This window comes from Limanda limanda, chromosome 16, assembly GCF_963576545.1.
Source record: "Limanda limanda chromosome 16, fLimLim1.1, whole genome shotgun sequence".
In the NCBI taxonomy this organism is placed as follows: domain Eukaryota; kingdom Metazoa; phylum Chordata; class Actinopteri; order Pleuronectiformes; family Pleuronectidae; genus Limanda; species Limanda limanda.
Window position 1 is genome coordinate 18,081,445 of NC_083651.1, and position 12,719 is coordinate 18,094,163.

At 44.3% G+C, this 12,719-nt stretch overlaps 1 protein-coding gene across 2 annotated transcripts; it reads left to right on the plus strand.

Moving 5' to 3' along the window:
- Window positions 1–2,938: 2,938 nt before the first annotated feature.
- Window positions 2,939–10,101, plus strand: znf148 (zinc finger protein 148). Of its 2 annotated transcripts, none has more exons than XM_061088779.1 (7): window positions 2,939–2,999; window positions 5,523–5,910; window positions 7,420–7,545; window positions 7,685–7,808; window positions 7,963–8,046; window positions 8,154–8,272; window positions 8,461–10,101. In XM_061088779.1, the coding sequence occupies exons 2-7, from the start codon at window positions 5,539–5,541 to the stop codon at window positions 10,099–10,101; spliced, it is 2,466 nt and encodes an 821-aa protein (XP_060944762.1). In that variant the 5' UTR covers window positions 2,939–2,999; window positions 5,523–5,538. The 2 variants fall into 2 exon arrangements, with proteins under 2 accessions (XP_060944762.1, XP_060944763.1); XM_061088780.1 differs by lacking the exon at window positions 2,939–2,999 and adding an exon at window positions 3,794–3,855.
- The last annotated feature ends 2,618 nt before the right edge of the window (window positions 10,102–12,719 follow it).

A 12,719-nucleotide genomic window follows, 5' to 3' on the forward strand; every position in this document is an offset into this window, starting at 1 on the left:
TTGTGTCGTATGGGGTTTGCTGTGTGTCCTTCTCTCCACATTCCTGCTCCAATGTCTTAAAAAAGCCTCAAAAGGCAACATGTCCTTGGTGTGTCCTTCACATTATCTACTTTAGAGTGTGCACAGCTTCTTCCTTCCCCCCTGTCTGGGGTTGCTGCGGATGAAAACATATTACTTTGGATCCGTGGAAAGCGGCAATCATATCTCACATGTTCATTATCTTCAAGATCTTTATGGGCCATGATACAAAACAAATGTAGCCACTGTGCAGGGGCCAACGTGCCTGCAATGTTGAGAGGTCCTTCATCAAGCGTGCGGCCAGGTTGTGTGTTCGTGTGTGTGTGTGTGCGTGTGCATGTGTGCGTGTGTGTCTGTGAGACATCTTACTATTAACTAAGATTAGACATATAGTGTGTTGCAACAAGCTCGCAGGATGTCCAGGGGAATATAAATGCGCTATGCGTAAAAGCATTAGAGGGTGCATTCGCGATAAGGGCTCCAAAACATGGCACAAAACAGATTAGGGAAGAAGACGCGAAGGAGCCAATGGAGATAATCCCGTTATCTCCTTGGATGTAAAACGCCAAAGTGGAAGCATCCACATAGACCAAGATGAACTGGACGTGAACTAACGCTGCAGATGTACAACGGGAGGAGGAGGTGGAGGATTTGGGAAGAGGAGAGGGTGGAGGGTGGAGGGGGGGCGCCAAACAATATTGGAAAACACTGTTGTTCTTGACCTAACGGGACACCCACCCCCACGCTGTTTACCGCAGTGTGACCGGCGGCCTTCGGGTAGCCTTTTTAAATTCGATACCCTCCTCATGACATTGTTTCACCTTTGAGTATTTCCCTGTAATTACAGCAGTGGGTCCGTGGTGCATAATGTTGCATATGGATAGATGACCGATATGAAGTTGAACAGAATTGATTGGGGGTCTCTCTCTGGGTTCAGGGTGCCGGGGTGCCGGGGGGTGGGGGGGGACGCACGCCGGTCATCACCTTTCTAAACCAGAGCGCATTTACCATTACGCACGATGGGATAGGACAACGATAGGAATGCACGCGTGTACACACACACACACACAGACACGCACTGCCACAGACAAGCCACAACACACACACAACCAGAAGCAGCAGCGGACAGAAAGAGCAGACTCACGGGATGACCCTGGGCTCCTCTGCGCGCCCCATCGCGAAATCCCCCTTATTCCCGTTGCTCTTTGGGAACGGGAGTCCTCAGATGCCGTGGTCGCAGTCCACGTCCCTGCAGATGTACCAGAGGATCACATAGAGGATGAGGAGGATGGCGAAGATGAAGAGCGCGACGAGGATGGCCTTTGTCACCGGAGAGATGATCGAGTGCATGTCAGGAGCCGAGCCGGGCAGAGGCGGCGTGCAGGGGGGGCTCCTCAGTCCGCTGTCTCCCTGGCTCTCCTCCGCTCCTCTCCTCCGCTCCGGGGGCAACTGTTGAGGACGGAGCCCGGAGCTTGGCCGTGCACGAACTCACACATTTAGACCCCGACGCACATGCACCCGCACTCCACGCCGTGAAGGTCTCCTGTACAGGGACGCGTGGAGGGGCTTCCCCGGCTGGAAGAGCGGCGCAGGAGTGAGTGAGTGGGCTGTCAGTCACAGGTCCTCTCTGTCTCTCTCTCTCTCTGCCTGTCTCACAGCAGAGGACACACAGCAGTGAGGAAGCTGGATAACGCGATGAAATCCAGCAGGTGGAGGTTCTGATTCAAATCCAGCAGAGAGACGTCTCTAGACTCAAGAGAGGAGAGAAGTCCCAGATTGCGCGCCGAGCTGCTGCACTTGTCAGCAAACAGGTTGATTAGTATTCCTCACATTGGAGGGTGTGTGAGTGTGTGTGTGTGTCAGAGAGGGGGAGAGAGAGAGAGAGAGGGGGAGAGAGAGAGAGAGGGAGAGAGGGAGAGAGAGAGAGAGAGAGAGAGAGAGAGAGAGAGAGAGAGAGAGAGAGAGAGAGAGAGAGAGAGAGAGACTATCATATCACGACCCCTCAACGTGATGTGTTGTGGTAAAACAGTCATATACCTCCTATAAGTCATAAAAGATTCCCTGGATCCTTCTTACTTGTGTATTAGAATAAAATATAATCCTCAAAATTACATTTTTTTTATTTCTTATGAGTTTTGTGAATGATCAAACCAAGAGAATAGTCTGAAACACATTTATTCTGTAAACTTTTCATTGACACCCTGACAGTGAGCCAGGGACCCCCAGGTCCACAGACCCTCATTTGAGAACGACTGAATATGACCGTTAAACCCACTTGATTAGCCCATTAGCCTACTTGTATTTTACACTTTTCTGATTCTAAAATATTCTGTATAGCCTTTATAGTTCAGGTTTTTTTGAGACACCTTTATTAAATTACTCCCCGTATTAAAGGGGAGATATTTGAGTATCAGTCGATATTAATAATCATCAAAATAAACGTCAGATTAGTTCTTGAAGGTGCTAGAAAAAATGTTGCTCCTGAGGGAAGTATGTGGTTTAAAACTATTTGACAACAGTTGATATATGTGTTAGTGTGTGTATGTGTGTGTCTGTGTTGAAACTATATATTGCTATAGCTGAGACCTTTAGTGTAATATGTATTTGTATTGTTTTATCGCCCAGCTTGAAGACTTGATAATTTGAGATAGAATATAGTAATATTAATAGTAAAAGGCCCATTCCATGAAACAGAGTTAAATATAAATTGGTATCAAAGGATTGTGGTTCGTTTCTCCTCGTTTGTTGATTTGTTTGTTCTGTTTAGCCTCATAAATCAAATGTGTTCAGCAGTTTCCACTTCAGCGGCGCCCTGCTCAGCGCACTAACCCCTCGCCACCGCTAGATGGCGACAAATAGAGACGTCCGTGCCTCCATGCATGTCAGTGATGGTGTGTGTGATTATTCCGCACACCATCGTTACACTGTGTTCTTCTTGCACAACAACCATGTCAGCCGAGCGGGTGTAGGACGGACAGAAGGTAAGAAGAAACACTGCGGCTTCAGCAGCTGACATTTCTCCCGTTTGCCGCCGGCACGCGCCGTATCGTTCGTCTCGGTAGCGAGCTACAGCTAGCTAGCTTCACTAGCATTGTGGCCTGTGGAGCAGGAAGCTAGCGCCGCTGAGAAGTTTGCTCGAACCGAAGTTGTGTTTTGTGTCATTCGTGGCGTTTGGTGCGAGTTGGGATTGATTCCCGCGTTCTGCGTGTGAGAGGACTCGTCCGTCACTGGACACATGCGGTGCCAGCTGAACACTGCGACTGCAAGAGCTGCTCCAAGACTGCAGCTACGTGCTAGCAGCTAATTAGCTAGCTTCATGCAGGCCGTGGATAGTGGTCGCATAGTAATAGACTGGGCTTCCGGCCGTAGCCTTCAGAATAAGGCGTCCGGTAAGACATGTCTTGGGTAGTCAGTGGAAGAGTTAAAGCAGATGTATTAAGTTTATCCTGTGACATTTGCTCGGTGAAATCATGTTATAGTTATAAGTCTCGACTTGAATAAAAACAACTGAAGCAAGGTCATATTTAGTTTTCAGGATACTTAATTTGCTTGCTTTATGTGGTGTATGGCCCTATTCAGATCGTACCAGTACCAGCTTGCAATAATAATCTAAATTTTATTGGTTAATTTGTTTATTTTTATAGATTATGTACACGCTGTCCTGTTCGAAATGATAAGCGATGTTTTATTTTGAAGGAGCGCCGGCTCCACATCCTACGTGTCCGCAGCGGTTCTGTTGTGAACGTGATGAAGTTCGCAGCTCTGACAGGCGCGGCTAGCTAGCTAGCAGGCTAGCTGCCAGGCGAGGGACTTAACCCACTTAACCCGGGTGACACAGTGAGTGTGTTTACATATGGGTCGCAGCGGTTGTTGTTTAACCCGGGACAGACACGTGTGCTGACTCCCGGGTCAGTGTGGATTAGCTCCCGTTCACACGTCCACTCATTTTAAACGGTAACACAAGTGCTAGGCTAGCTTGTGTCACCGTTTAACACCGAGCCACTGCTGGTTAACTAAGGAGGTGTTGAAGTGCAGCTACAAGTCAGTGTCATTGTTCAGTGTGAAATATATAGAAATGGTTTTATATCTACTCTCTCAGCGCTGGTCATATCATGATCTGACATTTAAAAAGGCCACATCAAACAAATATATTTGACCTGGATCATGAATACATTAACTTACACAGCCATCAGCCAGGACACTGTAAGGTTAATGGTTTTAATATTGTTTGTGATCAGTGCATGTGATCAGCTCTAAGTAAGGTTGACTTGCTATCTTTTATATAAATCTAAATAACTTGTATTTCTCTCTCTCTCAGACCACTGATACAGGGCCTCTTATAAGTTGGTGTCAACTTTAACTGGGTCAGCTGTTGTGTGTGATCAGACCTTACAGAGAGGGATATACAGTGTAAAGTAATAACAAATACTGTGATGCAACAAGAGGAAGTTTGAGAATTTACTCTTATTTTGTGCTTTTTCCATGGGCCTAGTGTTATTAAGATTATTGAAATCACGTACATAGATTAGTACGTTAACTTCTTTTACATTTTATGTTCCCATAAATTAGAATATGTTCTTTTAACACATTACTAATAAGTGACCTTCACAGAAGAAGGTCAAATTATGGTTTGTGAAGAAATGTTGTACGGAAAGTTTAAGCATTTCCTTCGTAGGTACAATTGTCTGTAATTTAGATAATTTTATTCATGATGATATTCTGTTCTATGTCAAATCATCACACTTTGAGCCACACCATGACAGATCTTAATGTAATCTGGCATAAATTTACCAGTGCATGGTTGAAGTAAGTTGATTTAATTTGGCCTCTTAAGACAAGATTTTACATGAGAGATGGGTGCATAACATGGATTCTACTATTCCTCCCGGTGGTGCTGTTTTGTGTTGTTCATAGTTAAAATTGTTACCAGAAATTGATTCCTACAAAATAAGCTATTGATTTTGTTGTGATATATGATTGTAAAAACAGGCACAAAGTTAAATATTTGTAATTGTCTTTTGCAAAACCTCTGGCTGTCAAAAAAATGAAAGAGAAAAAAAAGGAGACATTTTCATGCTGATTTAGTCACATGAGAAATCTATGGAACCTAATGTCATGTGTCTCGGATCCTAATTAAGGGAGATATGGACAAACAAAGCCTGAATCTATTTGAATAAATACAGTATGCTATCCCAAATATAAAAAAATAACATGAGTGATTATAACAGTAAAAAGGGAATTGCAAAAACATGGTGTTGGTTAGGCACATGCAAAATTGTCCATTTACTAGTTACAGCATGAAATATTTTACTAACATTTGCGACTGTGCGGCCCAGAAGTGTGATGGTTTGCAACAGAATGACCTACTTATGGTTAGTTTATTGGTTGAAGGCTTTTTATGATGCTGCTGATATTGACCTAGACTTCTGTTTCTCCACTATATTTACAACATGGACTAATGTGGCAATATAATGTCTCTTTTTTTTTTTCAAATAAAACTCCAGAACTACTCTATGTAAGATGAATGCTGACGACAAGTTGGATGGCATGCTGCTGAAGTACAGCAGCGGAGGGATAGATGGAGGAGGGCGAGTCGGGCTGGCCGGCGGAAGAGGACTAGTGGTGATGACCCTGGGTGAACGGTCACTGGTGAACCACCCTCTCTTGGACGAGGACGATGATGATGAAGACGACGAGGAAGATGACGAGGAGGAGGACTTGACCGGGACCTCGCTGGTCACTCACGACCTTGTCCCACCAGAGCAGCTGATGATGCAGGAGGAGATGATGAGGAATAATGGTGGTGGAGAAGAGGAGGAGGGAGGAGGCGAGGTGGGAGTGCATTTCCCCCTAAAACTCACCAATAAGTTGCCGTGCTTGCTACATATGCCAGTGAGTCCATGCTGGTTTAAGAAGAGTTCTATGTATTGATACATGTATTGTGTGCTTAATTCTTTACTTAATTTTACTTCACTTTATTACCTTTATTGGACAGGGACGGTTCATATTAACAACATTTCTGAAAATAGGCCTATTCCCATCTGTAGTCCCCTTGGCAGGCAATAAAAGCGGGACATAAACAGGGCCTACTTTACATAAAAGCAAGAGCAACAGCTGTTAAAATACACAGAAGGAACAGTACATGGCAACAAATAGCAAGACAACACAATTTTTTGTACAAGGCCTGGTGGTGACGTGTGAACACTTTGCACAAAGACATTGACAAGCAGAGCAGCTGCCAACCTGAGCAAAAAGATGACATGCAAAACCTTAAATAACAAAAATACCATTTTGTGGTTCACAGTTTTGATTTCGAATAAACCAGTGCTCTTGATGTTGAGAAGGAATGGTAGTTGGCACAGTTTCTTATGTGTTGCTGTACTTTTTAAAAGTATAGGAAATGTTGACAAATCTAAATAACAGTCACCTAAATAAAACCAAATCAAAATACAATAATTTAATACTAAATAATAGTTTCAGTGATTAGTACAGCAAAAATGCTCCAAACTCTCAAGAAGTCAAACACGGTGCAACCTTCTGTTTTCACATTTGTCCCGTGTGTCAACAGATGCTTCATTATGCTTGTCGTGTTCCTCCCTTCACACAGAATTGTTTTCTGCTCATCCCAGTGTGGGACTCCTCTCACGTGAAATACAGCCACGCTTTAGCTTAAGGTATTTTTAGGTTGTCGTGTGAACTCGCGTTTGAGGTAGCTACGTGCTGACTCTGGGCTTGTGTTACAGGCTGCCAGATCCTTACAGAGTGTCTGTTGCTACCGTACTTAAGTGTAATGTTAACTAGGCATGCTTATTGATGTTTATGTTGCCTGTAAGCAGGGCAGCTATTTCAGTAGAGCTCAGGCACTAAAATGAGGCACCGAAATGTGCGTCAGGTACAGGTACAGTACAGACCATGTACCAAACCTCTAATGTATCAAGTAGAAACACTAAGAAGGTCAACTGGTCCATAGTCAGAGTAAAGAGAGAGAGACGGCAAACTGAGGAAAGCCTCAACCAACATTTTTTGTGCTTTTTATTTCTATGCATCACAGATAAGATGAAGCAAATGTGCACCCAAAATGCTATTTTCCCTTTTTATAATAATTGGATCGTATTTTCATATGTTCAGGCCATCCAGTAGGTTATTTTTAGGAAATCTTGGAGAGTGGCAGTATAATAAAAAAAAAGTCTCTCGCAGGTTTTCTAGGACTAGAGGTTTTCCTCTGGTCTATTATCCCTCCAGCAGGGGTCCTTAGAGGATGCTTGAACCACATACACTGGCTGCTTAAGCTGTGAAGGAGTTGTTGCTAAATAGCGAGACCGCCTTGATTTGGTTGTGTGAGTGCTGGATGGTTTTAGTGGAGGTCATGTATCTGACTTATCTATGGTCCTACATTAACAGATAAGCATCAAGCAGGAAGTGAAGCTGTCTGAACCAGCGGCCCAGATAAAGAAGGACAAGAAGGCCTCCAAGGACCTGCTGGTGTGTCCCAAGAAGAAGAAAAGGAAGCAGCATTCACCAGCAAAGGTGAAGGTCACAACACAGCAGAAATTCAGGGTTTAAAACCTGTTTGCGAGCTTGAGAATGGAGGGACTGATACATCCTGTCAGAGACCGCTGAAAGATTGAAACAAATACCCGTGTTTGTCTTTGTTTTTTTATCGTAGATTCTCAGCAACAACGACGACGAATCAGTGGGCATGCAGAATCCCAAGTGTCACATCTGTGGTCACTGTAATGCTGCGTTCAGAACCAACTATCATCTGCAGAGGCACGTCTTCATTCACACTGGTATGAATTACTCAGTAGTGTGTTTTTTTACGTTGCGGATGGATTATTTTTCATTATTGAAATGCTTAATCCAAAAAGGAGCCTTTAGCAGTGTTCCGCTTTTTGTCCCTAAACTGAGGTTTCTGCATATTTATGTATTTCATTCAAACTCTAGGTGAAAAGCCATTTCAGTGCAGCCAGTGTGACATGCGCTTCATTCAGAAATATCTCCTCCAGAGACACGAGAAGATCCACACTGGTGAGTGGAGAATACAGTCAATGTTTACAAGGATTTTTATTCATCATTTTAGTTTCTTAGAAGTTAATCTAGTGTATCTCCATTTTGTTTTGTCTGTTTGTGTTTAGGGGAAAAGCCTTTTCGCTGTGATGAGTGTGGGATGAGATTCATTCAGAAGTATCACATGGAGCGACACAAGAGGACTCACAGTGGAGAGAAGCCCTACCAATGTGACTACTGTCACCAGGTACGTTGTTACATAGACAATCTGGAGATATAACGATTTGTAATATTCACCCAATTCACATTTATTTGTCCTTTTAGCATCTTCATTATTGCAGACACACTTTATTCTATTCTGTATATTATTATTTAAGAAAAAGAAGACAAAACAATCACCTAATAAGCTGTGACTTGTGTGTCCTCCATCCGCAGTACTTCTCCAGAACAGACCGGGTTTTAAAGCACAGGAGAATGTGTCACGAGAACAGGGAGAGAAAGACCAACAAGGCTGCTGGAAAAGTGGGAGCTTCACGTGAAGCAGATTCTTTAGGTCTCCCCATGCTTGCCAAAGAGTGCTCACTGCCCAAGAAGAAGCGGAAGAAGGGTGCAGACAAGAGCTCAGGCGCTTCCTCCACTGTCCAGACGGAAGGGCACATCATCGCTGTTGTAGAAACGGAGGAGAAGGAGGAGCAGAGACAGAAAAAAATTGAAGGTCCACCTCTCTATGATGTGACCTCCAAGGTCAAACACGAGTATGTGATTGCCGACTACTCAGTGGAGTTTCCTGAAGACACTGCCAGCCACCACCAAGAAGAAGAAGACGTGTCCTCAGAGGAGACGACCCCTCCTAAGCTCGTTCTGAAGAAAGTCCCCAAGACTAGTCTGAAGCAGTCCAGCGAACAGACTCCTCCTTGTCTGTCCACGTTGTCTTCCTTCGAGGAAAATACCAAGGTCACACAGTACACCTTTGAAATCGTGAACAAACAAGGCCTTCTAGAAATGGAAAGCAGCACTGCACTGGAGCCAGTCGAACCCCTTCAAGGTGGACCAATGAAGCCAGCAGCCAGCAGCACAAACTACGACGACGCCATGCAGTTCATGAAGAAGAAACGTTACCTTCAGGCTGCGATGGCCAACAACAGTCGGGATTATGGCCTGAACACGAGCAGCATCTCCTCCCAGCCGCCTGTTACACAAACCGTGGTGTCGGCAGTCATTGACGAAACTGTCCCCGTCACCATTCTGGAGTCGCAGCCAATCACCGCCGAGATCAAGGCAGCTCACGACAAGAGTGTGTTACCAGATGAGGTTCTTCAGACGCTGCTGGAGCACTACTCCAACAAAGCTAACGGCCAGTCGGACATTTCCTTTAGCGTGGCAGACACGGAGGTGACGTCAAGCATATCCATCAATTCCGCCGACGTTTCGGACAGCAGCCCCGTCGAGAGCCTCGGAGCCTCCAGCGCCCAGGCCCCCCCGGCGACAGAGAAGGTCAGCCTCCTGCAAGAATACTCCAAGTTTCTCCAGCAAGCCCTGGAGAGGACCAGCCAGAACGACACCTACCTGACCAGCCAGAGCCTCAGCCTGGTCTCTGAAAGCCCCACGCTAGCCGGACAGCCGCTGTTCTCCACCGAGAAACAGTTTCCTTCCCCCAGCAGGTTCAAATCAGGAATGAGCTCCCCGCTGAGGTCCCCTTTAGACAAACCTCACTTTGGATTACTGGTCGGGGACTCCCAGCACTCGTTTTCATTTTCAGGCGATGAAACCACCCCTCCCTCCGCAGTGTCGCCCGCTGAGGAGGACTTTCTGGAGCAGGTCTCGCCCTCTAAAAAGACAGAGTCCTCGCCGGGAATACTGCAGACATTTCAGATAAGCTCCTTCGATCAGAACTTCAAAACTCACTTCCAGACATCGAGATCTGGAGCCTCCGCACAGTTTACTGTAAACAACGGACAAGTAAGTCTCCGGGCACACAGCACGGACTTCGCAGAGTTCCCCTTAGTCAGAGTCACTGAGACCAGATCTCATCTGAACTCCTCCCCAGACGTTTCATCCAGTGAAACATTTGGCTGAAGGGAAGGGGGGGGGGTCATCATTCATTTCTGTCATTAATTTCAGCTGCACTTTATCTCATGTCTCCTGTTTTGCCAAAACAAGTCCTGTTGTAAACGAGTGCTCGTTCTCAAAGCATTTTATCACAAAACTCATTCATGATCTTTTTTCTTGCTAAGTTCAACCTTAACCGATGAATTAATCACGAGCATTTCCCCTTTAAAAAAGAAATGAATTCTAATCATGTGTGGGTATATTTCTCACCCCAGAATGTACATGGAGAGAAGGTGACCAAAGTGTAAAGTGTGAGGAAATAATACGAAAACAATAATGGAATATTCTCTCATACTTTTGCCATAGAGTTTATTTTGAATGTTTTTATTTGTCAATCAGTTTGCCTTTTGCTGCTTAATGCAATATTTCCACTATTTAAAATATAGGCCCTATTTATGTATGCCTTTTTTGCTCTTTCTGTAGCTACCTCCCCCGAGCTGTGTGTCTGGTTAAATTTCAGTTCCCTATGACGCCCGGGCCACACTGGATGCGTGAGCGCTGCTTGTGCATTGGAGTCCCGTCTCGCTTCTCATGTCTGTGCCTGTGTCCTCAGATCAGAGCGGCCACACTGCCCATGCTTTTCTTTTAGAGACGTTGGGTCTCACCTGTTTTCTCTGAAGTACCGCACTTGGTTCACAGCAAAATAGATGGTGAAAATTATCTTTCACCAGAGTTTCAAAGTCTAACGGTTGAATATGTCACAAACATGGATATTTACGTAGAAGCACCCTCGCGTTTCTGTTGACTGAATCCATTTATCTGTTTTAACACGGTGTTGTTATTATAGGACCATAAGATGCACAACTTTCCTACAGTAGAGTCCTGGCATTTAGTTGAGCACATCACTTTATTATTCTATTGATATCTATATATATATATATATATATAATTATAATAGTTATTTATACAGTTATCGAAGCAGAAACTTTACGTAGCAGCCCCGCAGCAGACACGCAACAGACACCTGAACAGAAGCAAGCGAAACGCAGCTGTCACACACTGCACACGCTCCCAGTGTGGCCCAGGTTGGAACTCCTGTTAACCTGCTCATTAAAATGAAACCAGCATTAGAGATTATTGACTAAATGTCCTTTTGAACTGGCCTGAACAGGGTGTTTCTACACAATGCGTGTAATGACAGTGTTTGTCAGATCTGATTCTCATTCACAGATTGAACCTAATTTGGTTTCTGTGATGTCTCAAAGTAATTCTCAATCATGAATTGTTTAACATTCATGGTGGAATTTCCAGGCAGTGACTTTTACCAATATAACGTCAGTGCAGTATAAACTGTGCAATATATAAAAAGGCTGGGCTAAATCTGAAAGATTTTCTCTTCCTCCCCCCCCAAAAAAAGCTGCACACATGTAATGACTGCAGGATAATTCTTATTTTCTCTTGGTTGTTGTGAAATCACATAACAGGATTGTGGTTAATGTTTGCACAACTTGCACATTATTCACTACAAGGGATGTGGCACTTAAATCACATGGATGAGTTGCATTATACCTTTATTTAAAAAAGGCAAAAACTGAGATTTCTGACATGGACCACTTATAGTGAAAGCCCCTGTGTCAGATTTACATTATGAGATGACCCTCTTTGCTTTAGTCACTTAGCTGCACTTCGCTGATGTCTCGTTCTTATCGGAGCTTGCACAGGTTTCTGGGGAACAAATCCACCATGACGAGAACCCTTTCTTTTCATTGAAGGTCAAAGGTCAAAGGAAACAAGGTGATTGGTTTTCAAGTTTCATTAGTTTTGTATTTGTGCCTTTCTTTTTTCTTTTTCTTTTCTCATTCTTTTACATGCATTTCTCTGCCAATGTTCTAAAGTTACTAATTCAACTTGCACAATATCAACACGCATAAGCTATATCAACCTGTTCAGTCTGTGATATGTTGAGATGTGGGAGCTTTGTTTAATTTTGCCCGTCATAGAAATAGCACAGAGTCAAGTCTCAAACCCCTATCTGTACCACGCTACAGTTTGTCCATATGAGTCATGTTATATATATATATATATTCGTAGTTTTGATAATGATCAGCTCGTAAGCAACATCTGTCTATAGGCCTTGTTTTAAATATGGTTGAGTGAGATCTCTTCTGTACTTTACCGCACTCTTCACTGTATTCCACATGTACATGTTTGTGTAATGTCTTAGGTGCTATTGTGTTGATCACTGTACCATCGGAAATTTAGGTTCGCTCCCTCCCCTTTGAGCTCCCTCTTGTTAAAGTCTCTGCTGACAATCAGGGACAGGCGGACATATAGGCGCCGATTCTGTGGGTGATCCAGGGTAACATTAGCATTGATTCGATACCAAAACTAGGATTGGTAATCCTGGAAAAGCTATCAAGAGCAGGCTACCCTTTGAAAAAATGCAACGAAACATCCCACACCCGCCCATTGGCTCTCTCGTCAAAGCTACGCCTCCAAAACACATGAACAAACACTGACTGACAACTGCTGGAAGCCGTATTTTCCGTGACTTGCCCGCCAACTTCCGTCTATCGTCTCTGCTTCAGCTGTGTGTCTCTCCAGCTGAAGACACCAGTCATGCGCAATCAGAGCACAGGCAGGGT

Excerpts from the sequence above, each read along its gene's own strand:
- znf148 (XM_061088779.1), top strand. The coding sequence starts at position 5,539 with ATGAATGCTGACGACAAGTTGGATGGCATGCTGCTGAAGTACAGCAGC. Across the intron at positions 5,911-7,419 it reads CGTGCTTGCTACATATGCCA|ATAAGCATCAAGCAGGAAGT; the intron begins GTGAGTCCATGC and ends CTACATTAACAG. Across the intron at positions 8,047-8,153 it reads ACACGAGAAGATCCACACTG|GGGAAAAGCCTTTTCGCTGT; the intron begins GTGAGTGGAGAA and ends GTTTGTGTTTAG.